Below are 16,663 nucleotides of genomic sequence, written 5' to 3'. Positions count from 1 at the left end.
AACTTGTGGTTCATAATTTTAACTCCCCTTAGACCCTTACAGAAGCATGACTACATTAGTGTAATTTTCTATATATAGCAAACTATTCTTCAAACTATATTTTTCATTCCCATATAAATCTGTGTCTCAAATTGTTACTTATTTGATTATATTCATTTCATATCTAAAATACATATTCATATATACTTAACCAAGGTGTATAATGGAAAGTGATAGGTGCTCTCAAAGTTATAGCACTGGACAAAGTGCACAAGAGAGGAGATTGTCACATGTCCCAGAGTGCTATGAGGTTCCTCCCTCTCAACAACCCACCTTGAACTCACCCCAAGCTCATGTTCCTGTGGTTGATTTGGCTGGATTTCTAATCAGCCCCATTCACCGGTCTGCTGTCGTTCAAAGCATTCGCAAAGCATGTGTCCATTTTGGAATTTTCGAAGTAAGTAAACCTATCTTGATAGGATTTGTCTTATACAATATCATTTTTTGAAAGTTGTCAAGAAAATAAAAAATGAGAGGGGCGTCATTTAATTTTTTAAGAAAAAAAAACAGGGATGACTCTCATGATTTACTTGCAGATCAATTATTCATCATGCGGTGACTTTTATTGAGAATTGGAGTTACATTTTACGGCTTTTATATGGTATGGTATTGATAATTCTTATATGCATCTATATACTTGTGCTAATATTATTATCCTGCCTCACTACTCAGTCACTCTACATGTGTAACTGTCATTATTTGAGCATTGGAATTTATTTTGAACAAAGCCAGGTACAGCTCTTTATTCAGCTCACAATACATCATAATATGTGGTGAAAGAGAGAAACAATAGGGGTGTTCATAGTTGTACATATTGATCAACAGATCATTATATAACTTGCAACTTTGCTAATGAATCTCATGAATTGTTTTGTGGTCTGATACTATATTTATGGTGGTCCTGTCCAGTATGGATGTTAAAGCATCAAAGACCTTTACTTATTACATACAAATGGATATGTATGTGCAGGTTATTAATCATGGCATAGACCAGACGGTCCTCACCTAATCTTCTGATTTGGTTTGTTAATTTACACGAGTATCAAACATTTGAGATGATTGGAGAAAAAGGATTAAAGTTTCCTAAGATATTTAGGGACTACTGATTTGTTGAATCTGAGATCTGTAATTAGGTGTTCCTTGTATGTGTTGTATTAAAAGTTAAGCAATCTCTACTCTAGTCATTACAGACTTGATAAGATAATAACAGTTTTATAGGTACAATTGGGTTATGAACTTATGATTGTAGGATACCTGGTTATTAAACACTAATTTTGAGTTGAATCGCGCTTGTACTTGACTACTTGGGGCTTTAAGAGTAGTCATATTACTCATATATAGGTAGTGTAGTTTATTGGCTTTTTCAGAGCTCCTAGACATTGGACTCAAACTGTATAGCTTGGATGTAACTATGTAAGTATGAGTATTGCTGTAAATAGGTGATACTCAGACTCTATACTCTAGATTCCCGAGTCTTTGGATGTTATTGTAATCTGGTGCTGTGCATCCAACTTCAGTGCATGACTGTAAGTAGGCAGTGGAAGCTAATTGAGGACACCGTTTTGGCTGTTTTGACGATGCTTGCTTTTGCCTGTTGGTGTATAAGCTTTAATTTTAAGATTCTGGTTTGTACTTTGGAGTTTGAGGCTTGAGAGTTGGGCATAAGTGCATAACTCGTATAAGCCTATAACATATTAACATCATGATGAATATACCCTAGTGTGCTGGTGCTGGTGCCGGTGCCTTAAACTCAGCTGGAGGGCTGTATTGGTGTTGAATGTTGCTAGAATCTTCAACAAGGGTTTGTATTCTGTTGGCAGTGGCCTAATGAGCTATAAATTGACATTCATGCAGGGAACTTTAATTGGCGATGTGTCTATACCCAGATTATGAGACTGTATCTGAGATTCTGAGTTTTTTTTTAATTTTTTTTAGCAACATTCATTAATCATTAGTGTAGGCTATATAACTATAAGTCTGTAAATGAGGTATGACAAAAATTATAAAAAGTGAAAGTGGAAAAAAAAAACACTCGAGATGTGATCCCTGTAGATTGAAGCAAGCTTACAGTTAAATTTTGTTGTAGAAATGCTGGTGATATGGCCACTGCTTGATAACTTGATTAATTGTGGGCAGCATATCAAGGCAAGCAGTCTATCTGGGGACAAGAGAACCCATCAAGTCTCATTAGAAAATTATCATGTTCATATTCGTCTATTTTAATCTAATTAGAACAGCCAATGCTAGACTACTTCCTTTGGATATCCACAAGAATCACCTGAGAGGCTGAGATTTTTAATGTCTGAATCCCCTCGTCTAGATTCTAAGAATTAATTTGTTGTTAGTTTGACTTTATTCACTATCATCAACTGGTGCAACTGATTTTGGTAATTTTATTACAAATATGAAGTTAATTTAATGTTAAATCAGTGGTTGGGTTTCTAATTTCCCTGTTTAGTTCTGTGCATTTAATTTCGTTCAATCTGAAGTATTTTTTCTTGTAGAAGTATGCTGAACCAAAATGATTAGGAAATGCCAGAAGCAAATCTTCTGAATCAATCTTGAAATGGATACGACTGTTGGAGAATTAGGACTATTATAGAGACTGCTGTTTTGTCGAATCTGAGATCTACTTTGTTGCAGTTTTACTGTCACAACTGAGTAAAAATTGGTGCTTATAGTTAGAACTTTAGGGAGGAGTCGTACGTAGGTGGTTTAGTTTATTGGCATTTCCAAAGTTCTTAGACTTTGGAACAAGGCTGTATACAAGTTAATGTACGCATTGATGTGCATTTTTGAGCCCGACTCTGAGATGGGGCTGTAAATAAGTGATCTAATTGATTTTGGTAATTTCATGCATAATTAATCTGAAGTAAATTATGTTGAATCATACTGCTGGGTTTTAATCTCTGTTAAGTCCAGTGAATTTAGTTTAATACTCTTTGAAGTTCTTTTTTGGCATGTCATTAGACTAATGAGGTGATTGAAGGAGAAATCAGCAATACTAATACGCTGTACCAAATAATCTTCTGAATTGATATAATAACTGAATACGAGTATCAAACATATGAGATTATTAAGATCAAGCGCTACAATTTTCTTAGAATTGTTATAGAGATTACACAATATTTGAATCTGATATGTGATTTGTATGCAATTATTCATCATAGAGGTTGTATCAAATGCTTGAGTGGTTTCATGCTTAAATTTTTATTTACTCTGGACATTGCAGTCTTCATGAGATGATAGTAGGTTTACAGGAACAACTGAGGATCACAGAATACTTGGTGTTTTAAACACTATAGCGAGTGAAACTGGTGCTTGTACTTAAGATTTTAGGAGACGGGTCATACATATGCAGTGTAGCTTAATTTGCGTTTCCAGAGTTCTTAGATTTTATACCAAGATTGTATATAAGTAAATGTAAGCCTTGGATTCAGAGGCGGGGCTGTAAGTTGGTGATTACATTATACTCCTGATTCTTGAGTCTTGGATTCTGTTTATGGCATGCAATTGTAATTTGGTGTTGGGCATCCAACTTTGGTGCAAGACTGTAAGTTGTTGATGAAGATTGGAAGCTATGTGAGGCTGGTTTGCCTGTTTTGGCGAGGCTTGCTTGCCTGTGCAGCGGCTAAAATTTTAAGATTCTGGTTTGGTTTTTGAGGCAATAGGGTAGGGTATGAGTTTATAATATCATGACGTATGTACTTTACCGAGCCTGGAGCTGGTGCCTTATGCTAAGCTGGATGCCAGACTGTATTGGTGTTGATAGAAACTTCAACAAGGGTTTGTATTCTGATGGTAGTGGCCCAGTGGACTTTAAACTGATATTCATGCAGAGGACTCCATTGACGATGTGGACTGCTGTATTGTACTCAGATGGTGGCCTGTACCCGTGATTCTGAATGTTGTGTGAGCAGCATTTATTAAAGGAGGCTCTATAAGGTAATAAAGTGAAAGCGAAAGAAGCACTTTTGAGATGAAATCCCTGATAGATTGAAGCTTAGCTTACAGTTGAATTTTGTTACATACGAGTTCATTTGAGCATTTTGTTGTAGAAATGCAGGTGATCTGGCCACTGCTTTATGACAATTACTTGTGGACAGCACGTCAAGGTTAGCCGTTAATCTGGGTACTAGAGAACCCATCCAGTCTCATTAAAAATAGTCATTCAAATTCGCCAATCCTCGTGTAAGACCACTTTCTTCGGATGTCCATTACAGGGATTGCCTGAGGTTTATAAAGTCTCAATCACCTCATCTGAATTCTAAGAAGAATCGGTCAATGAGGAATATTGTACATACATCACATTTATTATCGAAAATTTGAAATTAATATTCCCTGCAACCTGCCATGAGCTTTTTTTTGGTTGACTCTTACAGGTCTCAAAGAGCAACTGACTAACAATAATCAGTAGAGAATCTCCTCCCCAAATTTGACTAGTAATGCAACATCTTTAAACAGACTTATTATACTCAATGCAGGCATGTATAAAAAAAATTATCTATCTGATATCACTAATTTACCATTATTGGAGCGGGTTTTATTGAACACACCCCAAGGGTAGTTGACATATCTTCACTGTGCAAGTTTCAGATCAGATCAGAGAGACATACTGGTCCTAAAAACTACGAGTAATTCCTTAAATCGTACCCATAACACCATTATTCCCTTTGGAGATGCTAAACAGTGTACTTTGAAACTTAACTTTGAGGCCTCAAATTGCTCTTAGTAGTCACTAACAACACATTCTGTATATATCTTAGATTCTTAGAGTTTATAAGGAGTAACAAGTTTAGAAGCATATTTTATGGAACACAAAGTTAAATGCTAATATAAAGACTTAGACAATTAGTATTATTATAATTCTCTGTAATACAAATAGCACAGTAGTAACGGCCATCTATAACTTGATATTAAGTTAGGTATAAATTAAGGATATAAATATAGTATATAGTGGAAAAAGAATGAAATCGTAATATTTTCTTTCTTAATATCCATAATTGGTGTAGGTAGGGGCTTCGCCCAGTGGGTTTGGAGTATAACCACCGGAGTTTCTTAACTCGACTATGGAGTAGTATGTGATGGAGTTTAATAGCTTGGAGTATAGGCTGGTGGGGGGCATGATGAGTGGTCCTTGTCACTTGCTTCAGGAGTGTAGGTTGATGGAGTGTATGATGTAGCCTTGTAGCTTGACGGCTTGTATGTAGGAGCCTCGTAGCTTGATTTTGGAGAGTAGGCTGACGGGGTGTAAGCTGGAGCCTCATAGCTCGATTTAGGAGTGTAGGTTGATGGGGTGTATGATGGAGCCTTGTAACTCGATTTAGGAGTGTAGGTTGATGGGGTGTATGTAGGAGCCTTGTAACTCGATTTGGGAGTGTAGGTTGATGGGGTGTATGTAGGAGCCTTGTAACCTGATTTTTTGTGGTATGCTGGATAGTTTTCACATTTTGTCTTAGAAGTGTAAGCAAAAATGGGAACAGAATACAAATCCAAGTTGTATGCATTCTGGTAACCAGCAAGATGCTCGGTATAGATGAGGGGAGCTCCGGTTCGTCCAAGGTGCACATTCGTTGCAACGTTACATGTCTTTGATGAAGAGCTTTTAAGGGAAACTTTGCAATCAGTTGGCTTCAAATGGTCACCAAGTTGTTCAGGAGTAAATGTAGCTAAGAAGTAACCATTTTTGTCTGTTTTAGGGGTTAACATGGAGAATTTAGCTTCCTTGTATCCATGCTTAGCCTTTGATTCACAGTAAATTTTGGCTACAGCACCTGCTCACAATCAAATTTCATAAAAATAATATTAGTCTCAATCAAGATAAAGCCTAAACAGAAAATCTTGCGTGGACCTGGTCCACAATAATATTATTGTGGATCTAAGGTTTATATATACGTAACTAACATTATATTCAACAATAATGACCCCTAATTTTAATATAGTAACCTTATTTTTAACATAATAACCATTTTTTTTTAAACATGTGTGACCTTTAATGTTATTATGAACTTAAAGAACGACATTATGTTGAATAGTGATCTTTATTATTCATATTGATCATTATATTAAAAATTTCATTAAAAAAATTAAACTCTTATAGCTTTTATAATGTCACACTAACTTTTATTTTACATAATAACCTTTATTTTAATATAGTGACTTTTTTTTTTAATTAATAAAACAATCATGTTATCTCTAATGTTGGTGGTTCACAATAAATTAGTGTGAACCATGTCCATTTAAGAATTTGTACCATACATAATCTCATCTTATATCTCACTTAGCTTTTTTACATATTCGACACAAGTACACGATGCCAACTTAAATAAAGTTATTTATTCGGTTAATGACTTAATGTTAATGATGTAACACGCCGATAAGTAAGGAAATGCAAGATAAAATTAATCATGCAAAATATGGAATCACTCTAATTTCATTAAGACATGTTTTACCCTAGATTTATTCTTCACAATATCATAACTAATGTCGATAATTGACAATCTTATTAAAATATTATTTCTAATTTGGACGACTATAATTTCAATCATTTCTAACGATAGAAAAACTAATTGCAACCAAAACCATTTTAACCCTCTAATATTAGATGCAACAATGTGTAAGAACATCTAATTACATATATATCCAATCAATCATCCATCACATTAAATTGTAGAAAGATCATACCTTCAATTGGTGTGAATTCATAACATGAACTACAATAGATGACACCTTGCACACCATAAAGGGTAGGTAGGTCCTTTTCTTGAGTGTAATAGTTTTTGTTGTCATATGTAGGAGAGGAGGTTGATGGGGTTTTGTAGGTAGAAGATGGGTTGTAATCTGGGGATTGAGAGTATGAAGGGACATCATTCTTTGGAGAAGGCATGTAAGATGGGGTTGGGGTGTTTACGGTTTCATATTCTGGATATGGCTTGTACTCCGGAGTTTGGGTGTATGATGGAGTGTCGTACTCAGATGAATATGTGTAAGCTGGGGCTGGAGTGTATGATGGTGTTTCACACTTAGGAGATGGGCTATAAGCCGGCGGGGTTTCGCTGTTGTATGTTGGAGTATCATACTTAGGTGAAGAGTTGTAAACTGGGGTTGGGTTGTATGACGAGTCTTCATATTTAGGAGATGGGCTGTAGACTGGGGAGTTGGTGTATGACGGTGTCTCATACTTAGGTGATGGGCTGTAGACTGGGGAGTTGGTGTATGATGGGGTCTCATACTTAGGGGATGGGCTGTAAGATGGAGTTGGGTTATATACCGGTGTTTCATATTTAGGAGCTGGGCTGTAGGTTGGAGTTGAAGTGTATGATGGTGTCTCATCCTTAGGTGATGGACTGTAGACCGGGATTGTGGTGTATGATGGAGTCTCATACACAGGTGATGGGCTGTAGGAAGGAGTTGGAGTGTATGCTGGGGTTTCATATTTAGGAGACGGGCTGTATGATGGGGTTGGGGTGTATGATGGAGTCTCATACACAGGTGATGGGCTGTAAGATGGAGATGGAGTGTATGACGGAGTCTCATATGCAGGTGATGGGCTGTAAGATGGAGATGGAGTGTATGAAGGAGTTTCATACGCGGGAGAGGGGCTGTAAGATGGAGATGGAGTGTATGTTGGAGTTTCATACACGGGAGATGGGCTGTAAGATGGAGTCTCATATGTAGGAGATGGGCTGTTCACTGGGGTAGAGGTGTATGATGGGGTTTCATATGTTGGAGATGGACTATATTCCGGGGTTTGGGTGTATGATGGGGTTTCATACGTTGGAGATGGACTATATTCCGGGGTTTGGGTGTATGATGGGGACTCGTTTACAGGAGTTGGAGAGTATGATGGAGTCTCATACTCCGAAGAAGTTGGTGTATCCTCGCTAGCATATGCTACAACAAACGATGACAAAAGAAGCAAAGTGGCCAAGGAAAGAATGCGCAAGAGACCCATTTTACAATTGATGGTTTCCTAAGAAAGTGTAGTACCTAGTGATGCTCTACAACATAACATTTGGTTGCCTTATATATGGTAACTTTGCCGGTTAAACTTAATTCTTTAATACGTAGTTGGATTTGGCATCTTTGTCGAAGTTATCCAAATCATCAGTTATTTGGTTGCACGACTGCAGGAGAAGCTCATTACTTATAGGCAATAATTCGTGGGCAGCATGAATTGGTATATTTTATGTATGCTTCCCATGTACGTAAGTAGTATTTTGTATGATGTATTGGATTTTGTACGAATATTCTAAGGAAATCATAAGAATTTGGCATTAAGAAATCAAGAATAGTGCAAATAAGCAAATACTTAGATTAATAACAAGTATATAGGATTTTGATCTTAGTTGTATGAAACAATGAAAGTCTCAATCATCAACTTCTTTGTTTTAAGTTGTTCAAGATATATTGTAATTTTTGTAAACTAAGTATCGAAATCACAAGTTTAACAAAACCTCGCATCAAAATTGAGCTCTCTGGTGATCAACCAAGACTACAATGAATATGGGTACATCATTTGGAAATGGAGGGTATACAAGAAGTCAAGAAGTACAATCATATTAACATATCATCATAAAATGAATGATTTGATCAGGTCTAACTTATATATTTTGATCTTACGACTAAACTTAGAGCTTATTAATTAGTACATAATCCATAAGATAAATATAATTAATAAACGAGATGTCTTCATGTGTATTTTCCAACTACAAATTATTTATGATTTTCTAAACATAAAGTTTCATATGTAGCTGGCCGCACCGTACGGCCAGCCGTAATATAATCTTTTTTCTCTCTCTTCTCTATCTCCCATTCTCTTTCCTGTTTTCTTCTTCCCACCTAAACGCACTCCTTTCATGAACTCTCTTCTATCTCTCCTATTTTCATCTTCTCTAGTTAGCCCACTCAAATTAAACAAGTTAAATGGAGCAGCGGTGGTAGGGGGTAAGGAAGCTCCTCGTACTCCGTCACCGAAAAAGAAGCTAGAGGTTTTAAGGCCAAATTCAGCCATGAAAACTCTAGATCTAGAGTTTTTATGGCTGAATTTGGCCTTTTTAACCATATTTCAAGTGAAATTCGAAGCTAATATTTATTTTGAGGTATTTGTTCGATTTAATATTTTTTTTTAACAATTTTAATGGTTGTTAGTGGTACGGGAGTTGGTGGTGGTGTGGTGGAGTTTAAGGTTTTGAGGACGGCAGTTTAGAAAGGTTGGTGTTGGTGGTGCTTGCGGTTTGGGTGTGGGTTAATGGTTACTAGGTCGGGAGCTACTAGGGGTTACTAGGTTAGGGGTTACTAGGTCGGTTAGGGGTTACTAGGTTAGGAGTTACTAGGTCGGTTAGGGGTTACTTGGGGTTACTAGATCGGTCCGGGGTTACTGGGTCGGGGGTTACTAGGGGTTACCAGGTCATTCAAGGATTACTAAGTCAGTTAGGGGTTACTAGTGGGGTTACTTAAGTGGGGTTATTAGAAGGGTTACTGATATGACACCTAGCCGCACCAGAAACGTGTTGTTTTCTAAATTTCATAAGTAAATGCAAAAATGATATAATTTGGTTTAATCTGATTTGACTTGATCATTTATGAGATAAGCAAATACTCCCTCTGTCCCCTTTTGATAGTCCCTTATGGGCATTTTTCACGGGAATTAATAAACATAAAAAAGAATAGTTAAAGTACACTGAAAAAGTAAATTGACATTGGGTATGCAAAAAAGTATAGAGAGAAAGTAATAAAAGTACATGGGAAAACAAAATTTACATGGGAAAGTTAAATTTGCACAAATATTGTTGCAAATTAGAGGGAATTTTGGTAAAAAATTAATATTAATAGTTGTTGGAAAAAGCAAATGGGGTGAACATTTTGGGACTAAAATTTATCCATAAGGGACTATCAAAAGGGGACGGAGGGAGTATTTGTTTAAATGAGTGAACTGATCATAGTGTGAAATCGTAAAGCAACCTCCTTTATGTTTTAGAATTTGTTTAAATTCAATATTAATTCCGAATTAAAAGAGCCATATAAACAAACAAATCATCATCCTGATAAATCAAATAATTTTTTTTTATTTTTTTTTTTATTATTTTTTATTTTTTTATTTTTTTTTTTTTTTTTTTTTGTGTTTAAAGAGCCACAAAGATAGGGTGAGAATCGATCCCATGATTGAACCAGGAGAGAAACTCTAACTAATTGAGCTATCCATCACTCTCATCAAATTAAAACTTTAGAATATTAAAAAATAGGGGACAAAATCTTATTTTATGTAAGCGGTAAGCCACATCCATTCCTCAATAATTAAAGGTTATGTTCCATTGAGGATAATGTTACATTGAAAACAAATAATATATGAAGCTTTCAATTTATTTTAATAAGATTAACAATAAATTAATTTTCTGACCCAATGCAACTTCATACAATAACAATTTGAAGTATGTTGATCTTCTAAAGTCTTAATAATAACCTCAACTATGCAAGCATGAACTATTCTTCAATGGACTCAATCACTCAATAGACATAATCGGTTGACCTCTACAAATTCTTCTATGGACCCTAGTCCATCTAAAATAGCTAGACCCCTATTAAAACACAACCTTATATAAATGAAACAAAACTTCATTCTCTTCTTCTTCTTCCCACCATCTTTACAAAATTTTGTTTCCTTTTTTACAGAAACACACCCACACTCTCTCTTTCTCTTTCTCTTTCTCTTTCATTTTTTTTATAATCTAATCTCTTTTTATTTCTTTATTGAATTTACGTCATTCTTTTTTTTTTTCAAATTCTTATTTTCTCTCTCCTCTATTCTTTGATTTTTTTTTTTCCATTAAATTTCTGCATTTAACGTGATGGAACAATTTTAAATTCCCAAAGATATCAATCTAGGTTTGTTATTATGAACTCATTGTGATCAATATTAATTTATTTTTTGATTTGAGATGAATTTGTGGATGGAATAATTGTTTTAATATCAATTGAATTTGTGAAAGCCAATTTGATTGATTTCAATTCGTAATCGATTATCTGATTGTTTTTACTGTTCTCATTAATTTTTATGTATTTTTTTTATTTTGAGATGAATTTGTAGATGAAATCATTGTTCTAATATCAATTGAATTTGTTGAAGTTAGTTCGATCGATCAATTCGTATCTATTATGATCGATTACCTGATACTTTTGAACATTTAGTAAACAAAATCTGAACAATTGCAAATTTTGAACATTTAAAAAAAAAATTGAACATCAAAAATTTTGAACATATAGTGAAAATATCTGAACATTCGCAATGTACCACGCTTATACTTTTAAACATTCAGTAAAAAGATCTGAACAATTGCAAAATTTGAACATTTAGTAAAAAAATCCGAACATCGCAAATTTTGAACATTTAGTAAAAATATCTGAACAATCACAATGACCATGCCTATACTTTTGAACATTTAGTAAAAAAATCTGGACAATTGCAAAATTTGAACATTAAGTAAAAAAAATCTGAACTCGCAAATTTTGAACATTTAGTAAAAATATCTGAACAATCTCAATGTATGCCTATACTTTTAAACATTTCGTAAAAAAATCTAAACAATTACAAATTTTGAACATTTTGTACAAAAATCCGAACACTACACCACGTCCATACTTTTGAACATTTGGTAATAAAATCTGAACAATTGCCTATAATCCAGCTATCCTAGATGGATCAGGATGCACAATAGACTTATTGGGTCGACCTCCCCACCTGCCCATCTCTTATCTCCTCTAAGGTTAACACAAACTTGGGTTCCCTATGTTGAAAATAGTCAATCTTAAAAACTCGCGTTCCCTTAGAAAATGTAACTATTAAGTATTAACCACATTAGCAAATCAACTTTTTATTTTTTATGTTTTATATTTTAACCTTCATTAATGGCTTAATGCTATGAACGATAGTAACTAAGAATAGTGGTTTTACCTCTATTTTTTTTTAATCAAATGTAAAAAAAAAAAAAAATTGTTGCTATGTTAATTTCAATGTTAATCATTAAAATAAAGTTTAACTTCTTTGAAGTTATTCAAATACTAGTATATGAATTAAGGGTGTTGCCTTCATAATGAGTTTCTCCAAAAGTGGAGATGCCTTAACAAAATCAGCCCATCCAAGTAGGCTTTCATCACCCCTTGCTATAACATGGAATTCCATATGCTTGAGGTTTCATCACCCCTGACTCGCGGATTTGGCCTGTATGCTTCTTGAAGATAGTTGCTGTTATTCTCCCATCTGACAATTGTGATATTTTATAGTTGTGATGTTGTATGCTTTTTTCCCCCTCTTTTCCAGGCTGACTGAATAGAACGAGATTATGTCAATTCAATAAGTTATCTAAGTTTTTTTATGCACACTTACGCGATCCTCTTTAGGTGATTGATAAGATTGTCATAGTGATTGTAATAAAGTTAGTACTCCGTAACTCATATCTTTGCACAATTGCACACTGCAAACTACACTTATGTCCTGTTCTTTTGAGTTTCTGGGCAGAGCAGAGCAAGGGTCAGCAGAGCAGAGCAGATTTCAGGATAGCAGAGCAGAGCCGAGCCGAGCAGAGCAGAGCAGATTTCAACATTATTATTTACTGTTATTATTATTATTATTATTATTATTATTATTATTATTATTATTATTCTACTACTACTATTATTACTACTACTATTATTATTATTAAGTTCATATACAATTTAGGTGAGTGAAAACATAAATATATGTATATCATATTTAACATATGTTACTAGTAGAAAGATAAAAGACAACGGTTTACTTATATTTATAAATTCACAAAAATTTTAAAATAAAATGATTTAATGAGTAATAATGATTTTACTTATAAATTTGTCTTAATCATATATTTTTTACCCTAAAAATAATAATAATAATATACAAAGTACTACTTGAAAACAACCTTTTTTAAAAAAAAAATTAAAATGTATGGAAAGATTTGAAAAATAATTCAACTCAATGAACTAACAATCAATACCCACATAAAATGTTTCTACATATTGTGATTCTAATATCAAATGTTTATAAAAGAAATTGTTATTAATTGTTATTATTATTATCATTATTTATTTTTTTGAAAGAATTGTTATAATTATTAGAAATTATTAATTAATAATATTATTAAATATTTATTCTTAATAGTTTGAATTATTAAATATTATTATTGATAATTATTATTATTATGATTAATAAATATTAATTATTATTAATATTAATAATTATTAAAATTATTTTTAATATTAATTATTATTATTGAATATTAATTATTATTGTTATTATTATTAATTATTATTTGAAAATAGAGCAGAGCAGAGCAGATTTGATTTAAGCAGAGCAGAGCAAAGCAGCTTTAAAGAACAAGGTCTTACAATGCTCTGCTCATTTCTGACCTCTTTTGTTGCATGCTTGAGAAATTAAGTTGTATTCAGTTGCTTTTTTTTTCTTTTTTTTTTTTTTTTTTTTTTTTTGAAAATTTCTAATCCGTGTATAAATATTAGTATTGCAAATTTAGATCAACAATCTAAAATGAACAAAGCACTGACTCCACTTTATAAATTTAGTCATTTAGATAAGAAATAGCCCTTGTAATCATATGGTTGCTGCCACAGGCAGTCTGAGCTTAGTGTAGAATTTGATATGGTAATTGAACAAATGTAGTCTAGCACATTATCATCTTCCTCAAATTCATTGTACTTTAATCTCCCTTCATTGCTCATGTTTCGGATTGAACTAAAATCTCAAAACTACAACTACAAATCTCCTAGACTATCAATACTATGGAGTAACTAACAATTTTCAGTCATTACAGTCAATCATAATTCACATTCATACCACACCATTCAATTTCTAATTTGACCAAGTTACAATATCATTGGATTGTTAACAACTTAATAATTTAAAAAGTCGAAAGACCCATTCGCCTAAAAGAAGACTAATTTCGCAAAAAATTTCCAATGTTATCACATCATGCCAAGTTTTAGCAAAACCTCAAATAAGCCCAATTTCAAATAATCCCAAATACAGGAAGAAAACAAACAATTAGAACATTATTCCACAATATACAAATTAAACTATTCTTTAGCCACAATTATTTCATAACATTACCACAAATCCAGCATGTAAACAACATCAAAATTAAAATAATATCAACAACCAATTTAGAAATGTCACCATTTTCATTGATTAAAATTCATAGTACATATACCGATACACAATAAAACTACTATCACTACTACCCATATTAGATTCCAGATTAAACAACTGAAACATCAAAAAACTAATACTACCATAATCGCAAAACCCTAACCCTAGAAATTCCAAATTCAATCAAAACCCAGAAATCAAGCCCTCTCACCACGAATCCTGCGAGCAAGCTGAATATCCTTAGGCATAATAGTAACCCTCTTAGCGTGAATAGCGCAGAGGTTAGTATCCTCAAACAAACCCACCAAGTACGCCTCAGCAGCCTCCTGAAGGGCAGCAACAGCAGAGCTCTGGAAACGGAGATCAGTCTTGAAATCCTGAGCGATTTCTCTGACAAGTCTCTGGAATGGAAGCTTCCTGATGAGAAGCTCAGTACTCTTCTGGTACTTCCTGATCTCACGAAGCGCAACGGTTCCGGGTCTGAAACGGTGGGGCTTCTTCACTCCGCCGGTGGCCGGGGCTGACTTCCGGGCTGCCTTGGTGGCGAGTTGCTTCCTTGGGGCCTTTCCTCCGGTGGATTTTCTGGCGGTTTGCTTGGTTCGTGCCATTGTTGATGATGAGAGAGAAAATGAAGGTTTTAGAGAGAGAGTTTGGAGTTGCAGAGAATGAATTGAGATTGTGACTTGTGAGTGATTTGGGAGGGAGAAAGAGAGCGGTTATTTATAGGGAGGAGTTTTTGAAAATCGAGGTTGGGAGGGAAAGGATGTGGAGCGTTGATTTGTGGGTATAATCGACGGTTGTGGTTGGATTTGGGTTTGGACACACGGATTATGGATTTGGAGGGTTAGTTATTGGCGGTACAGTGCTTTAAAAGGAAATGCAAAGGTTTTGGCTTCGCGGGAAGTGGAATTGTTAGGAGGGGAGGTGAAATTTTATCTTTTTGAATTTAAACGGTTTTATTTTGTACTACGTATTTTGTAAATTCCCTCCTAGCTCCTACTCAAAAATTTCAATTCACTCTTTTCGACCTTTTTTTTTTCAATTTTTTTATTTTTTGAAAAATATTTCCATATTAAGTTTACTTTAAATTTAATTCATTTCTAATTCAATCAATATATAAGAATATGACATCAATTCGAGTGATTTTCCTAAATAGTGATGGAAAGAGCTGAAATTCCATAATTATGGTTAATGAATTCCCAATCTACCCATGTCATTGGTTCAATTGGATTTTTTTTTTATTATTTATGGCAAAATCACTATTTCAAATAGCAAGTTAGGTAGATAATCGCTATTTGAAGTAGTGGTCTTATTAGAAGGAAACGATTTCCCACTTAATACTATAATAAAAAAATGACTTTCTTATTTTTCTCTCTTCTTTTCCTTAGCTCTTTCTCTATATTGTCTTTCAAACCGAAGTTCCCTTCCTCCATTGCTAATTCACACTCAAGCTTTAGATCTCCATCAAATTCCTCTCATTCCCTCTTCTAATTTCATTATTACCCATCATCCTCAAAGCCATTGTGGGTGGATTTTCTTATTTAACTAGCTTAAGGCCCGTGCTATGCATGATAAATCTAATAATTTTTAAGAAAATTAATTATATTTAAGAAATATAATTTGATAAAAGATACACAACAAACCTACAGAAATTATATTGTCATAATTTATATCAATATGCAAAGCAAAAAAAAATGGATTTTTTGGGTTGCCCATACCCGAGAATTTTTTCAGGCGAGGCTTGATTCGACCAGGTCTAGTGCCCAAATTAGTAAATACTTACTTCGTATTTGTAAATTTCTTTTAATAAATATTAATCAAATAAAAAGTGAGGGATAGCTCAAATGGTTAGAGCTCTCCTCCCAATTCCAAGTGATCTTGTGATCGATTCTCATTACTCGCCCTTATAGCGCTCTAAACACCAAAAAAATTAATCAACAATGGATTGAGATCTCCACTAAACTATTAGCAAAAGTCACTAAAATCTTCATTAAAACACTTATTAGCAAAAGTGCACAATATACATATAGATATATTAATTACAAATAGTATATCACCTTTTATATATAAGAAAATCATTCCAATGGAAATAAATACTACTCTGATCATTAAGGCAAGAACAATCGATAATTAGGCAACACTATTCTATATCATTTTCTATTTATGGATTAATGCTCTGCGGCCATATTAATATTTTTAATTACGTAATTTACAAAAACATTAATTGATATTTTACCTTTCTATAGAATTAGACGATTGATCGATATAATAGTCAAACACAACTTTTGTTTTATAGTTATACTATACTCGACCTATAAATCCTTAATTTGTGATAATATATGCGTAGTAGTAAATTTTCAAAAATAAAATTGTAATTAATTTGAATATATAGTTATATTGAAATTATTGAAATAAAATAATAGCTAGAGGTATTTGAAAAAAAAAATTAAA

General features: G+C 33.6%; 2 protein-coding genes across 2 annotated transcripts; both read right to left on the bottom strand.

The window, feature by feature from the left end:
- Nucleotides 1-4,873: 4,873 nt before the first annotated feature.
- LOC145574823 (uncharacterized) lies at nucleotides 4,874-7,993 on the bottom strand. Its single transcript, XM_081632682.1, has 2 exons — nucleotides 6,724-7,993; nucleotides 4,874-5,813 (listed from the first exon to the last, which is right to left on the bottom strand). The coding sequence occupies exons 1-2, from the start codon at nucleotides 7,991-7,993 to the stop codon at nucleotides 5,131-5,133; spliced, it is 1,953 nt and encodes a 650-aa protein (XP_081488808.1). The 3' UTR covers nucleotides 4,874-5,130.
- A 6,232-nt stretch (nucleotides 7,994-14,225) lies between these two features.
- On the bottom strand, nucleotides 14,226-14,882 carry LOC145574826 (histone H3.2). The gene has a single exon (XM_081632686.1). It carries the CDS (start codon nucleotides 14,818-14,820, stop codon nucleotides 14,410-14,412), a length of 411 nt encoding a protein of 136 aa, XP_081488812.1. The 5' UTR covers nucleotides 14,821-14,882; the 3' UTR covers nucleotides 14,226-14,409.
- Between the last annotated feature and the right edge of the window lie 1,781 nt (nucleotides 14,883-16,663).

This window comes from Chenopodium album, chromosome 13, assembly GCF_948465745.1.
Source record: "Chenopodium album chromosome 13, dcCheAlbu1.1, whole genome shotgun sequence".
Lineage (NCBI taxonomy): Eukaryota > Viridiplantae > Streptophyta > Magnoliopsida > Caryophyllales > Amaranthaceae > Chenopodium > Chenopodium album.
Note: the sequence above shows the minus strand (reverse complement) of the source record. Positions and strands in the feature narration are given on the sequence as shown.